The 18,949-nt window shown below is 35.9% G+C and overlaps 1 protein-coding gene across 12 annotated transcripts in view; it reads left to right on the top strand.

The window, feature by feature from the left end:
- Positions 1–18,949, top strand: part of RALGPS2 (Ral GEF with PH domain and SH3 binding motif 2) — a 201,014-nt gene that overhangs the window by 61,154 nt on the left and 120,911 nt on the right. For all 12 annotated transcript variants that reach the window (XM_045452761.1, XM_045452758.1, XM_045452759.1 and 9 more), the window contains 2 exons: positions 10,131–10,220; positions 15,917–16,009. In XM_045452761.1, coding sequence (XP_045308717.1) covers positions 10,131–10,220; positions 15,917–16,009 — 183 coding nt within the window. The remainder of the gene's footprint in view (positions 1–10,130; positions 10,221–15,916; positions 16,010–18,949) is intronic.

Genomic DNA, 18,949 nt, shown 5'->3' with positions numbered 1-18,949 from the left:
GCTTTTTGTTTGCTTTTGCTGGTACCAAGGACTATACTGACTTAGGACAGTTTTTTATATGTTTTGGTTGGGAACATCCGTACATTGCTGTAGTGGAAATTTCAACTCCAAATCCAACTAAGGGATGTTTACAAATTCTTATAAAAGACTTATTTTTCAGGGCACGTGGGTAGCTCATTCAGTTAAGCATCTGACTCTTGATTTCGGCTCAGGTCACATTCTCACAGTTCAGGAGATCGAGCCCTGTGTTGAGCTCTGCGCTGACTGTGTGGAGCCTGCTTGGGATTCTCTCTCTCCCTCTCTCTCTCTGCCCCTCCCCCACTTGTGTGCACCCTCTCTCTTTCTTTCTCAAAATAAATAAATAAACATTTTTTTAAAAAGACTTATTTTTCTCCATCTACTCTGCCTTTCTCTGCCAATAAGGGAATTGCTTTAGTCTACATTTTAGCCCTTTGAAGATCCCTTCGATAGACATAGAGGTAGTAGAGTAGAGATGGGGTCCTTGTATTTGAAGGAGTATTAAATCCTGAGCCCCTATGTCACTGAGAGAAAATCCTCCATGGGCAGCTATAGTGCCCTTTCTTGTAACCACTGCTTTGCCTTTATTTCCCTCTTTGTTTTGGCCTCTAGGGGAAGAAATCCTTCCTTTCAAGTTAGCCACACATTTTTTAAAAAAGTTTCTTGTCTTCAACCCAACATTTCTAGGAGTTTGTAGCAAATAGTTTCTCAGGGTATTTGGTTCACTGTATTCCCCAAGATGGAAGTCGATCAAAGTTTTTAAAAATTAGATTAAATCATTATTAGGGACACAGGGCAAGCATGTCTTACACTGAATTTCATATTCAAGTTATACAGAAGTTGTTTTCAAAATTTTTCTGAGTTGGTCAGAATTTTTTTTTACCACAGTAAAAATTTTTTTCTTTGCCATACAAAAACATTATTATAATATTCACAGATTTGACTTTACATTTTAAACAATAATATTATTCTTAAGCTGAAAAGTTGTCAGAGTCAGATATGTCACATTGTACCAAAAGCTTTTATCCTTATTCCAGATCATAATAGATCCTCTAATCTCACTTCATGGCTCCATTACTCTATTAATTACTCCTAGTGGGATCATAGGACATTTGAAATAGCAAATTTTGAAAGAAATTAGAATCTTTTAGAGGAAACCTGTGTGCAATATTATTTTTAAAATGAGTTTTTTGTAGACAGCATATCGTTGGGTCTTCCTTTTTTTATTTTTTATTTTTTTTATTTTAGGAATTTTAACATATATGTAGATTTATATAAGTATAATCAAAATTCACTTTTATCACCCTAAAAATTTCTTTTGTGCTGTACCCTTGTAGTCACACCCACTCTCTATCCCTAACCCTTGGTGACCAATGAGCTCTTTTCCATCAGTGTATTTGCCTTCTCCAGACATTAAAAATTTTTTTTTTAATCTTTATTTCTTTTTGAGAGAGAGAGGAAGACAGAGTGCAAGCGGGGGAGAAAGAGAGAGAGAAAGAGAGAGAGAGACAGACAGACAGACACAGATTCTGAAGCAGGCTCCAGGGTCCGAGCTGTCAGCAGAGCCCGACACGGGGCTTGAACTCACGAACCGTGAGATCATGACCCGTGCCGAAGTCCGACCCTTCACCGACTAAGCCAGACAGGCACCCCCAGACTTTTATACAAATAGAGTCATATAGTACGTAACCTTTTGAAACTAGTCTCTTTCACTCTCTCAAAGCATAAAGTCTTTGAGATTTATTCTTGTTGCATGCATTAATAATTCATTTTTATTGCTGTGTAGTATTCCATTTGACATCCATTTGAATTTGATAAGTGGTAGTTTTTCCTTTTTTTAAATTTTCCTTAAATATATATTAAAAGAATCAAATTATTTGATCAAATACATCATTAGTGTCTTAGCAACAGAACTAGATTATAATTGTTTTAAGAACTCATTTTTACTCCATTTTCTTCTCTATATTTTCTCAAAAATATCCCCAGTTGAACTTCACAACAATCACATGCACAACAACAATTTAATGTTAAGGAATCTAAGGTTTATTTTGTTTTGGTGGGGGTTTGTTTGTTTTTCAAATTTTTATTTAAATTCTAGTTAGTTAACATACCTTTCATTTTTGTAATTCAGTCTGAATCTCTGCTTTTCAGTTCAGACTTAGAAAGGGTACAAAGATAGTTCAGAGAGTTTCCATGTTCTTATATTCCATGTAAGATGTTAGCTTCCCCCAGTGCTAACATCTTACAGAAGTATAGTTATCAGAGCCAGGAAATCAACAATGGTACAGTACTATTAACTAAGCTAAGGACATTATTCAGATGTCCCCAGTTTTCTCACTAATATCCTTTTTGTTGTTGTTACAAGATACTTTGGGATCCCACGTTGCATCTAGTTGTCACTAATTATAACAAAAGAGTTATCTTCGGGTCTGTTTTTGTCCTTTTAGTGCTTTACCTCTTAACTGTCACATTTTTCTGTTTCTTTGCATGTATGATAATTTTTAAAGTTTTATAGTTATCATTATGGATGATACATAATAGTGATTCTGGATTCTGTTGTCCTCTTTTTTTTTTTTTTAAGCTTTTATTTACATTCCAGTTAGTTAACATACAGCATAATATTAGTTTCAGATGTACAATTCAGTGATTCAACCCTTCCATACATCACCTGGTGCTCCTCACAAGTGCCCTTCTGAATCCACGTCCCCTATTTAACCCATTCCCCCTCCACCTCCTCTCCAGTAACCACCAGTTCTCTATAGTTAAGAATCTGTTTCTTGGTTTGCCTCTGTCTCTCATTTTTCCCTTGGCTCCTTTACTTTGTTTCTTAAATTCCACATATGGTATTTATCTCTGACTAACTTATTTAGGACTTTTCTTCAGTATTTTTTCTTTTTCCTTTTTTTTTTTTTTTTTTTTTTTTGCATTTTAAAATTTTTATTTAAATCCAAGTTAGTTAACATATAGTGTAATAATGGTTTTGTTTTCCTCTTTTGAAGAGTGTTGATTTTTATTTTAGCAAGCAGTTAACTTCGCTGGACTCAAACTTCAAATTCTGTCTCTCCTTGGAGAACAGATAATTTCCTTTAGGTTTTGTTTTCAATTAGGCTTCTTAGAGTTTCCCTTGCACATGCACAGTTCCAGGGTCAGCCAGAGAGTTAGATGACATTTTTATATAGATTTGGGGGAATCTCCTTCTTATCTTTCTTTCCTTTCTAGAATTTATCCCCTCACTTTTGGCCAGCTGGCTTCTGACTTTTGAAGCCATTGAGACTATGGCCTTCTGCTTGAATTTTAGTTGCCCACACTGTGGTAACTAGAAAGCATCCTCAGTGAACCAAGTGCAAATCTCATCCAACGCATCTTCTTTCAAGGATCAGTTCTCCAGTTTCTGCCTTCTTTTCGTCCCTCTCTTGTGGTTTTAAATAGTTGTTTTTATAATTTGGAATTATAATCAGATGAGCATTCCCAAAGATACCAGCTACTCCACATTACCATAAATGGAACTCTCTCCCATCCCATTAAAAATTATGCTTTCTGGGGCGCCTGGGTGGCTCAGTCAGTTAAGCGTCCGACTTCGGCTCACAGTTCATGAGTTCAAACCCCACATCGGGCTCTATGCTGACAGCTTAGAGCCTGGAGCCTGCTTTGAATTCTGTGTCTCCCTCTCTCTCTGCTCCTCCCCCGCTCATGCTCTGTCTCACTCTCTCTCTCTCCCCTTCAAAAATAAATAAAAACATTAAAAAAAATTTTTAATTATGCTTTCTATTGATTATCAAAATAATAATATGTATTGCAGGGAAATTGAAAAAACGTAGAAATGTATAAAAAGCTGAGGGGAAAACAAATACCTGGACATGACTGTTGTTAACATTTCAGCATATATCCTTTTCTTCATTCTTTATTTTTTCGTAATTTAATAGAAATCATGTTGTGCATGTAATTTATAGCCTTATTGTCATGGCATACCATTAAATGTTCCTATATCATTATATGTTGAAAACATTTTTAGTATCTCTATGATCTCCTGTGATTGAACTATGTCATAATTTTAATCATCATTCTATATTGGATATTCCTCTGACAACTTGGGGGCATGCCTTCTGGCCAGTGGAGGTTCTTGTTTTTGTTTTCTTTTTTATTGGGGAAGGGTTGTTTAAGTTTGTTTTAGACATTATCTTTAGATAATTGGAAATACGACTGATAATTAGAAGTTAATGCTTTTAAGAATGATCATGATAATGGGTTATGTTTGTTAAAAAAGACTCTACTTTCTGAAAGTAAAATTTATAGATGTAGTTATATATTATCTATGATTTTCTTCACAGTATTCCTGGGGCATTTGAGGGGAAGGGAGGGGTAGAGGTGAAAAAGTTTGGCCATAACTTGATAATTGTTGAAACTGGTTGATATACATCAGGGACTTCATTATTATCTTCTGTTTAGTTCAGTATACATTTGAAGTGTTCCATGTAAACAGTTGAGAAAACTATCTTGAAGCTTAACATATTTTTGGCTGCAAATATAAGGTTTTTATAACACTTCTATATGATTATAAAACTGAATAAAGCAACTACAGTTAAAAATATCCTATGAATAAATATTTTCTAGGATTTACTTTTTTATGAAATATTTGGTACATTTCAAAGAATGTGTTAAATATTTGTTTGAATCATGTGAAGCTGCTGATGTTCAACCATTGTTAGCCTACAGAAATGGCAAGTTCATGTGATGAATGTGTATTAAAAAGCATTCTAATAAATGATTTTGAATTAACCACCTAAGCTAGGAGCTAGAATATTATCCAAACTCTTTAAACATTTTACGTATTCTTCCCTGTACCCTCTCTTAAGGATAACCATTATCTGAAAATTTGGGTTTTGGTTTTTTGGGCAGGTTTTTAAAAGTTTTTTAAACTCTTCTTGTAATTCTTTTATAGATTCATCGGAAATGTTTGTATCCTGAAACAGCATGTTGTATAATCTTGTTTTTCATCCTCATAAAGTGTATCATCAGACTATATATATATTTTTTTATGGTTGGCCTTTTTTCACTTTGTGTTTCTCTGATGCCATGGTGATGTATTTGGCTCTAATTCATTGATTTTTCACTGTTTTCTAGCATTTCATTGTATGAATATATCAAAATGAATTTATCATTCTTTTGAGGATGACCATGAGATATGTTTCCTAATTTTTTGCTATTATGAAGAATGATGCTAGGAATATTCTGAGTCTTGGTACTTATGTATACTAGTTTCTCTAGGCAGTGGCTTTCAAACTTTATTGATGGTGACCCACGATAAGATAAAATATTTTACATTGTGATTCAGTGTAGACACACAGCTGAAACAGAAGTATTCTGAAATAATATTTATTTGTATTAGATGATATGTTCTTTGATTGCTAATTAGACTTACTAAGTAAGTCTTTACATTGCTACTTAGACTTACTAAATTGATACATTAAAGTGGGTAAAAAAAAACCCACTGTAATTGGTTAGAAAAATGTGTGTTTAGATATAAAATTTTTGTCAGAGAGAATGTATGCATGTTTACCTATAAAAGATGGTGTCTTTTTTTTTTTAATAATTGTACTGATTTTGCATTCCCACCAGCAGAGTACAAGAACTTTCGTTACTCTCATCTTTGTCAACAGTTGGTATCATCAGACTTTGCAACCTAATTGATATGAAATGATTCGGGTTTCATTTTTATTCAGTAAATGTTTATTAAGCTTCACTGTGTCCTGGGCACTGTTCTCAGTGTTTGGAATATATTAGTGAACAGGAAAAACAAAGATCATTATCTCCACGCACCTTTTCATTCTACCTCTTACTAATTTTAATTTCACTTTTTTTTTGCTTTTTCATTTTCACAAGTTCTGTCATTTTCTTTTTTCTTTTTTTTTTTTAATTTTTTTTTTTAACGTTTATTTATTTTTGAGACAGAGAGAGACAGAGCATGAACGGGGAGGGTCAGAGAGAGGGAGACCCGGAATCCGAAACAGGCTCCAGGCTCTGAGCTGTCAGCACAGAGCCCGATGTGGGGCTTGAGCTCACGGACCGCGAGATCATGACCTGAGCCGAAGTCGGCCACTTAACCGACTGAGCCACCCAGGCACCCCACAAGTTCTGTCATTTTAAAATCTCCCTGGTCATTTTTATTATTCTCGTATTTCTTACTCATTTATTTTCTTACTCATAACTTACTGTAAATTAAAATGTGGATACAAAAAACCCACAAAACAAATACATGGTTCAATAAACTATTGTCAAATATCCTTGTAACATCACCCGGACCAAAAATAAAACTTGAACTTTAGAAACTCCTACATGTACCTCAGCCCAGTCACACCCTTTCTTCTTCCAGGAATAATCACTGTCCTTTTATCATACTCACTTTCTTGTGTGTCTTTTTATAGTTTTATCACCTAAATGTGTCCCCAGATACAACTATTTACCCTTGCCAATTTTTAAAATTTGTTAAATTTTAAGACTTTTTAATTGGCATTTTCTCCTTTTCTTTTCCTTATCATTTACCTGTGGAGGCACCTAGGCATTTTGACCTAATTTTGAGTCTCCCACAATCTAGATTGCATCTAATACAGTGTAATATATTATGTTTTCTGGGTGTTAGTGCTGGTTCCAAGGATTCAGTTGGGTTCAGTGCCTTTGGCAAGGATATGTGTTGTGTTGTGTTGTTTTTCTTCTTTTTCATCAGGAGGCACATAATGTCTGGTTGTCTTTTTCAGGATTTTAGCAGCTGTGTCTAGATCCATTAATTAACTGAAGTTGTTAAAAGGCTGGGACGCCTGGATGGCTCAGTTGGTTAAGCATCCGACTTAGGCTCAGGTCATATTTCACAGTTTGTGCCTTGCATTGGGCTCCTTGCTGACAGCTCAGAGCCTGGGGCCTGCTTTGGATTCTCTGTCTCCCTCTCTCCCTGCCCACCCCCCTCAAAAATAAACAAACATTAAAAAATGTTAAGGTTAATTCACATTTCATTCTTTTTCATTTATTAGTTGGAATGCTTTGATAAAGAGACATTTTCCCTCATCTGGTATTTGCTTACCCAGAGACCCATTTCCTATAAGCAAGGAAGGATAAATGTTCAGTTCTTTCCCATTATTTAGTTGTTTTGAAGATAATGAATTGGTGTTCTGTCTTCGTCTAACAGTGACCAAGTAGTTTTTTTAAGTACCATTGTGAACTTACCAATTAAAACATCATATATGATGTGTTTCAACCCATTGCAGTTATTACCTTTTTAAAAAAGTATATTGTTAAGTTTGTTTATTTTGAGAGAGAGAGAGAGAGAGTGAGAGCAGGGGGAGGGGCAGAAAGAGAGGGAGAATCCCAAGCAGGCTCCACACAGTCAGCACAGAGCCAGACGCAGGGCTCCAACTCACAAAACCATGAGATCATGACCTAAACTGAAATCAAGAGTCTTATGCTTAACCAGCTGAGCCACTTTCATGTCCTTTGTCATGATTCTAACAGTCTTTAATAGTTTCCTTGCCATCTGGTATGCAAAGATATTTCAGGTTCATGTTGTCCATTACCTGCTCCCATCCCCTCCCTGTATCTGGAATCAACGTTCTTTAATAAGTGCAGGTTTCTTACAGGGGGAAATGGACTTGAATGCTAGGAATGCTCATTGCTATTTTCTGTGCCTTTTTCAGCAGAGGTAGCTAAGATTTCTATATGTCATCCACACACACATAGACAAACAACTATTTAAAGATAAAATATCTCATGAGTTCGTATAGATACTTGTAATTCAAATTCAGGACCGACTATAGAGTTTTTTTTCCAATTCTTCTGTATTGCGTCCACATGTTCTTTCTTCTACTCACAGAATCCTGATTATCAAGGCATGTTGATTGCCTAGAGCTTGTTATCCATTACAGTACTCAGGAAGGGCTCGTGAGAATAGTAATTCCTGAATTCTTGCATGCTGGCAAATGTGCCTGTCCTCTGTGTACAATTTTCTTTCCTTGATGATTTTTGATTTTTTTTTTTCAACGTTTATTTATTTTTTTGGGGGACAGAGAGAGACAGAGCATAAACGGGGGAGGGGCAGAGAGAGAGGGAGACACAGAATGGGAAACAGGCTCCAGGCTCTGAGCCATCAGCCCAGAGCCCGACGCGGGGCTTGAACTCACGGACCGCGAGATCGTGACCTGGCTGAAGTCGGACGCTTAACCGACTGCGCCACCCAGGCGCCCCTCCTTGATGATTTTTGATATACTACTCCATTTTTTTTTTTTCTGACAAGTGTTACTGTTGATAAGTCCGGTGATAATTACATTTTCTTTTCCTTAAAAATCACTTTATCTTTTTGTCTCAATGGCCAAAAGATTTTTTCACAGTAATTTTATTGAACTGTATCTTTGTGTGGGTCATTCTGGATCAGTATTCTGGGGTATGGTTGGCTTTATCTGGGATTGTCAACTGGGGAGCACCTGCACTTAGCCTGTCCAGCATGGACAGAAGTTGGACTTCTTACACAGTAGCTCAGGAACCTCAGAGAGAATGTTCTGGCAGTCAAGGCAGAGGCTTTCTTTTATGACCATCTTCTGGAAGTTAGCATCAATTTTGTTAATCTTCTGTTCATTAAAGCAGTCACAAGCCTCTCCAGATGACATGACAGGTGACATAGACCCCAACTTTCAATGACAGAATGACAGAGACCTTTTGGCCATGTTTTAAAATCATGATGGCATTTTGTCTTAAAATTTGCCTAGCATTGGGGCGCCTGGGTGGCTCAGTCAGTTGGGCGTCCGACTTCGGCTCAGGTCATGATCTCGCGGTCCGTGAGTTCGAGCCCCGCGTTGGGCTCTGGGCTGACAGCTCAGAGCCTGGAGCCTGTTTCGGATTCTGTGTCTCCCTCTGTCTCTGACCCTCCCCTGCTCATGCTCTGTCTCTCTCTGTCTCAAAAATAAATAAATGTTAAAAAAAAAAAAATGAAAAAAAAATTTGCCTAGCATTAAATTTAATAAAGTCGGTAATCATGCAGTTTAGTTTAAATTCACAGGTGATATTTGCCAAGGTTGTTGACAAAATAAAGTATAGCTTTTGATATATTTTAGAAGTGTACTTTAACAGAATGGGGGATAATTATTGTCATTAGTAGCCCAGATATAGTAACAAATATGAATATGGCTTTATAAAATATATACATTTTATATTTACATATACATTTGTAAAATATATACAAAATATGTACATTTTGGCAGTTTATAGATGAAAGTTGCAAGTAAAATCTGAAATGTTTCTCACTAAAACAGGGATAAGAAATGTGAGGCAGTGGCACTATGTTTTGCACTATCATTTCTTGCTAATACACCTTGTATTTAGATTTGTGTAAGTTCAAGCCAATTGAGAGTGCCTTGATTTTATTTTCATAGTAAATGAATTAAAAATATGTTATATTTGTGAGAAGCAAACTATTTTCATCAGAGTACATAGAGCATTTTAGTAATGTAGATTTAGCCTGACTTCTGATAAATGGTTTTTAAAAGAAATTGTAAAGGTGGTTTATTGAATTAGAAAGCATTACATGATTTTAAAAATATAATCTTAGTTTCATTTTAGAATGACTTTTCTTTATGGTATTATTTCATAATGTAAATAAATGGCAATGTGGGATTACACAGCCACAGAAAAACTTGCCCTAAGTAGCATAGTTTACAATGTCTGATCTTAGAGCTTATCTAATTCTGCCATGATGTTTCAGAATAAAATTACGTGTATTTGTATAGTGTTCTTGTTGTAATAATGCAATAAAACCAGTTTTGTTAACTCCTTCAAAATTTATTTTGCTTTTACAAATCAAAACTCGTAGTCATGTTTGTGTGTGTGTGTGTGTGTGTGTGTGTATAAGCATACACATATACACATGTATATCTCTATGCACATACACATCATGTATATATGAAATGTATGCAACATTTGAAGACTGGTTATATCCTGGCGGGGAGCCGGAAGGAGAAAAAAAAGTATTGTTTTTTAACCAGCCATAGGTCATTCACCAAGTAGCTCTTGTCATTAATTTGATCCTTGTGAGTAAAGAATCTTTCCATTCAACTCCTTTTAATTTTTATTTGCAGGTAAGCTTTTGGGTTGTTAGAGAAATTCTTCATGCTCAGACATTAAAAATTAGAGCAGAAGTTTTGAGCCACTATATTAAAACTGCTAAGGTAAGAAAGACTTGTGTTTTTATTTTTGAGTCCAGCCATTCAGCATTGTGAGTGACTATTTGCCCGTGATACTTTATTTACTATGTATTGACCCTGGAAAATAAGACCTGTTGATTAATATGTTGACTCTTTCGATTGGATGCCTGTTTTCTTTGCCTTTTCTTTATTCTTCCTGTCTTCCTCCCTTTAGCTCTCCCCTCCCTGTCTTAGAGTAGCTGGAATATATTACTTATTTGACTGGATAAGTAGGCAGAGATCAGATTATGGTGAAGTATAGTATTTACAAAATACTGGACTCTTCTGCAGGTAATTGAGAAAGCCTTATAGGATTAAGTTGGAAAATGTATATCGATTATTTGTTTTTGAAATCTATCACTGCCAAGCCTGTGGAGAATAAGACTTTATTTTTAAAGGAATAGTATACAGAGGATGTTAACCAAATATGTTAATTGAGTAGTTATTGTGGGGCATAGATAATGAATGCAGCAAGAGAAAAGGAACATGGATTTCAAGAATGGTCAGAATTCAGAGAGGAGGGTGAACAAGGCATTCCACAAGAGGATACTAATATTTCCTTAAAACTGACAACTCTAAATTTATGGTAAGTTCACTAAAAGGTGGTATAATTGTAGCCACATCTTCACCATTCTTAGAATAAATTCATAACTTACCTCATGTCTGAGTGAAGGTGGACTAAAATGATAATGCCATTTTTACAATTTTAAGTTATTGTAATTATTTTAAAATTGTAACTGTTATAGGTTGGAACGCCTCCGTAATTTCCTTGCGCACCTGGAAGCAGTTGTATTCTAACGTTCTGTGGCACTAGGTGGCAGAGCTAGCTTTCAAAATGTGATCTTCTGTGGCAGTGTCATAAAATTTCTGAAAACATTCTCTGTGATATGTTTGATAAATATTGGGTTTTAGCTAGCAGAAATTCATGTCTTTTCTCCATACATTCTGAATTTGTTTTTTTCTTTTCTGGTATTTTTGTTAGTTTTTTTATGGGCTTTGCATGTTCCACTCAAAACCACCAAATTCTGCCTATCAAGCTCGTTGTTACCTTCCTCATCGAGTAATCATTTAATTCCAGTTCAGACTCTTAGACTTTTAAGTTATTTTTGACAGTAGTTTCTTTCATCCCAAGCTGTAAATTCATAATTTTTTTTGGCTCACACTGTCTTTTAAATCCCTCTATTCCGGTGCGCCTGGGTGGCGCAGTCGGTTAAGCGTCCGACTTCAGCCAGGTCACGATCTCGCGGTTCGTGAGTTCGAGCCCCGCGTCGGGCTCTGGGCTGATGGCTCAGAGCCTGGAGCCTGTTTCCGATTCTGTGTCTCCCTCTCTCTCTGCCCCTCCCCCGTTCATGCTCTGTCTCTCTTTGTCCCCAAAATAAATAAACGTTGAAAAAAAAAATTAAAAAAAATAAAAATAAATAAAAATAAATCCCTCTATTCCGACTCTGCCTTCTGTATTCCGTCTGTTACAAAACTTGCAGGTCTTTTACTTGTTTAGTACACTGTATCCGTTAGGGTTCTCTGGAGAGACAGAATAAATATACATGTATGTAAAATGTATAAAGAAGATTAAGCAATTGGCTCTGATGGTTGGGGGAAGGGGCTGGCAAGTGTGAAATTGATTGTAGGGCAGGTGGACAGCCTAGAAACCTCAGGCAGGAATTGAAGCTGCAGTCTTGAAGCAGAATTTCTTCTCTGGGAAACCTTCAGTTTTTATACTCTTACGGCATTTCAGCTGATCAGATGCAGCCTACCATATTATCAAATGTAGTCTCTTTTATTTACACTTGATCTTAGCCGAAAGTCCGACTGACTATGGATGTTAACTGTATCTACACAACGGCTCCACAGCGAAACTGAGGTTATTGTCTGGTTAAATAACTGGGTACTGTAGTCTAATCAAGTTTGACATATAAAACTAATCATCCTATAGACACACAAAAAAATTGTAAAGTATATTTTAAGTATCAAAAGAATGATAAAGTGGACGCCCATGTCCCCACTGCCCACTGAACTCTGATAGGCCTCCACATACGCAGTCCCCTGGCCTCCTGCTACCAAAGGAACCATTGCCCTGAACTTTACGTTAGCTTTTCTTCTCTAGTTTTGTACATATGTGTTTTCCTGAGTAATAGATTGTTGTTTATATTTTTGAATGTTGTTTAAATTATTCCATAATTACTTTTATACTTTTATAACTTGGTGTTTTTACTCAGCACTGTTGCCGAATGGCTTTGGGTGTGCCTCTGTTGTAGTGTTCTGTTGCTTGCATTTACCACCAATTCTTCAGTATACTCTGGCTTGGATAGTTACCAGATTTTTGTTGCTGTACACACGGCTGCTAGAAAGCTGTCTTGTGGGATTCTCTTTGTGCTCATGTGAGGGGTTAAGCCCTAGAAGTATAGAGAGAAAAGATAAATTACGTTTAAAGAAATGACGGAACAATAGCTTTCATTGAACGTGATGAGAATGAACATTTTTTCAGTGTTGGCCATTTAGGTTTTCTCTCCTGAAATGTCTCTTCAAGATCTTTGAACAGTTGTCTCTTATGGTGTTGATCTTTTATTGGTTTTTGTAAGAGTTTTTTTATTTAATTTTAGATACTGCTTCTCCAATATATGTTTTTATATCCATCTTTATATTTGTGACTTCTCTTATTACTCTTTTCATGTTATCTTTTCATATAGATGTTCTAACTTTAGTAGTCAAACTTAGTGATCTTTAATTTTTATTATATCGTTTAAGAGTATCTTAGTTAAGGGGTGTCTGAGTGGCTCAGTTGGCTAAGTATCCGACTTTTGATTTTGGCTCAGGTCATGATCTCCCGGCTTGTGAGGCCAAGCCCTGCATTGGGCTCTGCGCTGACAGCTCGGAGCCTGCTTGGGATTTTCTCTCTCCCTGTCTCTTTGCACCTCCCCAACACGTACGCATACTCTCTCAAAAGAAAGAAATCATCTTAAAAAAAAAAAAAACAGTATCTCATTTAAGAAAATTTTATAGCTTTGATTTTTGTATGTGAAAAATTTTTTTCTGTATGTAGGAATTATGGCTTATTCATATTTTTCATTTGAGTATCTGGCACCATTTTTTTATTGAAGAATAATTAACAAACAATATCCTGTTTCAGGTATATATCAGTGATCCATTATTTTTATGCATTGTGAACTCAATAAGTCTAGTTACCATACAGAATTATCATAATATTTTTTACTATATTTTTATGCTGTACATCACGTCCCCTTGACTTACTTATTTTAGAACTGGAAGTTTGTACCTCTTAATCCCCTTCACCTATTTTGCCCACTCCCTCAAGCCCTCCCATCTGATAACCAACAGTTTTTTTCCTATAAATCTGTTTCTGTTTTGTTTGTTCATTTGTTTTTTAGATTCCACATTTAAATGAAATCATGCTATATTTGTCTTTGTCTGGTTTCTTTTACTTAGCATAATACCCTCTAAGTTCAACCATGTTATCACAAATGGCAAGATTTCATTTTTTTTTTTTTAATGGCTGGGTAATATTGTATTGTATCATATATACCACATCTTTATTCATCAGTCAGTGGACACTTAGGTTGTTACTATATCTTGGTTATTGTAAATAATGCTACAGTGAACATACTGTGAATTTTGTTTTCCTTTTCTTTAGATAAATATCCACAAGTAGAATTGCTGAATCATACAGTAGTTCTGTTTTTAAATTTTTGAAGAACCTCCCAGTGCTTTCCATAGTGACCACACCAGTTTACAGTCCCACCAGCAGTGTGCGAGGGTTCCCTTTTCCCCATATCCTTGCCAGCAGTTGTTATTTTTTGTCTTTTTGATAGTAGCCAGTCTGACCAGTATGAAAGGATATCTCACTGTGGTTTTGATTTGCATTTCCCTGATGATTAGTGATATTGAGTGTCTGACACCATTTAAAAAAATCCTTCGTTAATCTTTATTTTATTTTGCCTGTAAGTATCTTTATGTCATCTTGTTCTTAAAAAATGCTATTCCAGGGGCGCCTGGGTGGTTCAGTCGGTTATGTGTACGACTTCAACTCAGGTCACCATCTCACAGTTCATGAGATCGAGCCCTGCATTGAACTCTGTGCTGACGGCTCAGAGCCTGGAGCCTGCTTGTGGATTCTGTCTCTCTCTCTCCCTCCCTCCTTCCCTCCCTCTCTCTCTCTCTCTCTCTGCCCCTCCCTCATTTGTCCTCTGTCTCTCTCAAAAATAAACATTTTTTAAAAATGCTATTCCAGGCTTACAGTTTTTTTGTGTTTCTTTAGGCACCAGGAATTAGTGTCTTTTTAGTACTCTGGGAAAATAATAATCTCCCATTATCTCTCAGATAATGATTTCTACCATTGCTTTTTATCATCTTCTACAACTCCCTCTAGATAAATGTTGGCCTTTTTTTTTTTTTTTTTAACCTCTTATGTCTCTTAACCTTTGTTTGACATTTTTTTAAAACACTTTGTCTTTCATGTTGCATTCTGGATAATGTCTTCATGTTTAATCTTCACTTTGAGGCCAGTACCTAACGTTGTTCTCATTTGTGAATTCCTGTTTCCTTATGTGTTTTCATTTTCCATGTTTTTAAGATTGAGTTTTATTGGGGCACCTGGGTGACTCAGTCGGTTAAGCATCCGACTTGGGCTCAGGTCATGATCTCACAGCTCGTGAGTTCGAGCCCCGCGTCGGGCTCTGTACTGACAGCTCAGAGCCTGGAGCCTGCTTTGGATTCTGTGTCTCCCTCTCTCTCTGCCCCTCCCTGGCTCACACTCTGTCTCTCTCTCAAAAATAAATAAACATTAAAAAAAAAGTTAAAAAAAAAGATTGAGTTTTATTGAGTTCATATTTCTTGAAACTTTATGGGAATTCTTTGAGACCCGAGTTAAGGTGGTATATTGGTTGGAGTTTTTCAGTTAAAAACAGGCATTTTTTGCTCTGGAGTCTTTTGGTAGTGGGTGAGGACCATTCTAAATGATTTTTAGATAGGACCATTAGGGTGTAAGCACATGGTAGTATGAGGAAATCTGGGAAGTTAGCAATAAATGTCAAATAGATCTGTTTAGCAAACTGATGGAACCTAATGTTGTTAGGTAGGAGTTCTACAAGGAGACTGTAAAAGCAAGGCCTAGTATTGGGAAGCAGGTTGGTGTCCCAACATGAATGAAGAACAAAGGATCTGAGGATTCAGCCAGGAGGAAGCAGAAAATTGAGGAAGGCTGTGGAAGGCAGGTTTGAACCCTCGTCCTGGAATTATGAGGATACTGAGTAGGAAACCATATCAGGATCCTGGGTGTAGACCCTTTCATAAAACTGGGATCATAAGGCAGAGGCTTAGCATTTCAGTGTAAAGGAGACTCCTTACTGGAAACTAGGGTGCATGATCATACTGGGTAAACTTGATGCTGAGCTATAACTTTGGTTTTCTTAATATATTACTGAGCTAGAGGTAGATGTGTTCCCAACACTTGGGGACAATGCCAGGTTAGAACACGGAAATTCTCTTGTGGGCCAAAATCAGTTTACTGTAAACATGATGGGTACTCTAAAGACAAATCTCAATAAGGGTGATAAGTACTGGAACACTACCAATTGCCTAGATTTTACTCGTTGTTAATCTAAAGTTTTGTTGTGTTTATTCTTTTTATTTTTCATCTCTCCTCTCCCTTTTTCTTAAATCTTCAGAAACTGTATGAGCTGAATAACCTTCATGCACTTATGGCTGTGGTTTCTGGCTTACAGAGTGCCCCAATCTTCAGGTTGACTAAAACATGGGCGGTAAGTAAACTTCCTAGTTAATGAAAGGGTTGGACTTTTTGTTGGAAGTAAAGATCTATTTACTTCTTTTGTAGTTCTCAGTAAGGTTAATGTTATGATAATAGATTTGGATCTTTAAACTATTTTGTACTGGTTTTTTTTTTTTTCTTGAAACCTACATTTTCCTCTCTAAGTGTTTCACTAGACTTGCCAGGTAATTTTGGGGTAAATTATAGCTTGGTTCTTACTTTCTGCCATTTAGGAAATCATTTTTGTAGAATTTGTGTGAGCATCTTTGATAACATAGCATTTCATGTTTACTGATGGGAAAGTGTTTTTTTTTTTGCACTTAATGTAGTTTTTTTGTATTTAATCTTATAAAGATTAAGCTTTCGGAAAGTTTGAGGAAGATCTAAATGGCAACTTTCAGTGAATATTAAATATTAATATTTCCATTTTTTAGTTAAATGGAACATTACAACATTACAAACATTAAATTACCATTTTTTAGTTAATAAACTCTTAGATTTTTTCCTGAGGAATAATGAAAAACCTGATACCTAACATGGAATTATTCAATGTTGCTGCACATTCTGATATATGTTTATTATATTTGGTTTTATCACTTTGACAAGGTCAGGGTGTTAATTTTGACTTCTGCAAATTTATGTACCTTAATATTTGAGTGATGTGATACTGGTCTCAAGCTTTCTCGGTATTTTTCATTTAGATGTTACATAAGTAAAATTTTAGATCCAATTAAATCTTTATTACATTTTGTATAAAAGATTATTGTATTCTTTGGGCCCTGTGATAAAGACATGACTAACTTTTAAAACTTTAAAAAAAAAAAAAAAACAGAGCACAATAGAATATTTGTTATGTAGCATATTAAATATCATGAAAAAAAATTTTTTAAATGTTTTTTTTCTAACTAAAATATAACCATTTTTTTTCAACGTTTATTTTTTGGGGGACAGAGAGAGACAGAGCATGAACGGGGGAGGGGCAGAGAGAGAGGGAGACACAGAATCTGAAACAGGCTCCAGGCTCTGAGCCATCAGCCCAGAGCCTGACGCGGGGCTCGAACTCACGGACCGCGAGATCGTGACCTGGCTGAAGTCGGACGCTTAACCGACTGCGCCACCCAGGCGCCCCTAAAATATAACCATTTTTAATTAGCATAGTATTGCTTTTACTTTCCATAGTATCTGAAGAGACAGATGTTTCTCATGAAAACCAGGGTGCTTTACTGTATTGGAAAGACATTAAAATGGGAGAGCTTATGATCCTGTTTATATTTTATTTGCATTTAGAAACACCTGAGTGAAGGGTTTTCTTACTTTAAAAATTCTTTTTAATAATATGGCCTTATTCTCTCTTAAAATCTGAATTTCACTGGGGAATGGAAATGATTATAAATATACAATAATGAATTCCATCTTTGAGGTTTTTGGGGAAAGAATTATACTCTGATTTATATTGTGGTTTATAAATGAGATACATCCCCTCAAGTTAATTTTTATTTTTCTTTAAGATATTTTTGTCATCTCCATCATGTATTTACATGGAAAATAATTTTTTTTATTTAGCAATTTTGGTTATTAATCTGAATAAAATCTTTGGTGTTTATATTAAACTTTAAAATAGTCAATAGTGTGCCAGGCACTAATTGCTTGACATAGAGCAGTAAATGATACAGAGTCCCATTTTTATACAGCCAACAGTCTGCTGGGAAGAGATAAACTGTAAATAAATAAATAAATAAATAAATAAATAAATAAATAAATGTTATATCGTAAAGAGTGATGAATGCTCTGAAGAAAAATAAAGCAGATTAAATGGGATAGAGAGAAAGCAGGGAAGTATTTTATATATACAATCGACCCTTGAACAATACAGGGATTAGGGATGCCAGCCCCCCTGCACAGTCAAAAATCCACATACAACTTTTGACAACCCCCCCCGACAGACTTAACTACTAGTAACTGACTGTTGACTTGACTGTCTTAGCAATAACGTGGAGTCAATTAACACATATTTTGTATGTTATACATATCATATACTGTATTCTTACAGTAAAGTAAGATAGAGAAAAGAAAGCGTTATTAAAATCACAAGGAAGAGAATATGCATTTATAGTATTGTACTATAAAAAATTCCCATATAAGTGGACCTGTGCAGTTCAAACCTGTATCGTTCAAAAGTTAACTTTGAATGTATATGAATGGTAAGAGAGTCTCTGGTAAAGAGCTGGAGGAATTGAGAGAACCATTTGTGTGGAAATCTGGGAGAAAAGAATTTCAAGCAAAGGTGATAGCCAGTACAAAGGCCCCGATAATGTTTAAAGAATGGGGTGCTCGGTGTTGACAGAATGGAATACGGAGTAATTGATGGTAGGAGACTAGTCCAGAGAGGTGGCATCAAGTCAGGTAATGGAGATACTATTTACTGATATTCTGGGGCCACTGTGTTGGCAGTGGGGCAGGGGGGGGGTTCTATTTTACACAAAGACAGTTTGAGTTGGGTGATAAATATCCATGTGGGACTGTAAGGTCAGAGTTAGGTATATAAGTGTACAGTAGGAGTTGGGGCTAGAGATATATATATTTTTGATCATCAGTATAAAGATAGTATATAAAGCATGAGGTTGGATAAGATCATCTGAGTCAAAAGTACAGATGAAAAGCCCTGGAACCCTCTAAGATTTAGAAATTGGAAAAATGAGGAGGGATCAGCGAAGGAAATATCATGGGAGGAGTTTCCTACAGGCAAGTAATGAAAGTGTTCCAAGAAAGAATAATCACCCCATGTCAAATGCTGCTGATAAGTTGAATTAGGTAAGCACTTTGAGATGACCATTGTATCTGGCAGTTGGAGAGGATTGGCAATCTAGGCAAGAGTGGTTTCAGTACAGTGGTGGAATGAAAAGAGAGAATGGTGGAGAAAAAAATAGGACAT

Source organism: Leopardus geoffroyi, chromosome C3, assembly GCF_018350155.1.
Source record: "Leopardus geoffroyi isolate Oge1 chromosome C3, O.geoffroyi_Oge1_pat1.0, whole genome shotgun sequence".
In the NCBI taxonomy this organism is placed as follows: domain Eukaryota; kingdom Metazoa; phylum Chordata; class Mammalia; order Carnivora; family Felidae; genus Leopardus; species Leopardus geoffroyi.
The sequence above is the reverse complement of the archived record's forward strand: the minus strand, read 5'-3'. Positions and strand labels throughout refer to the sequence as shown.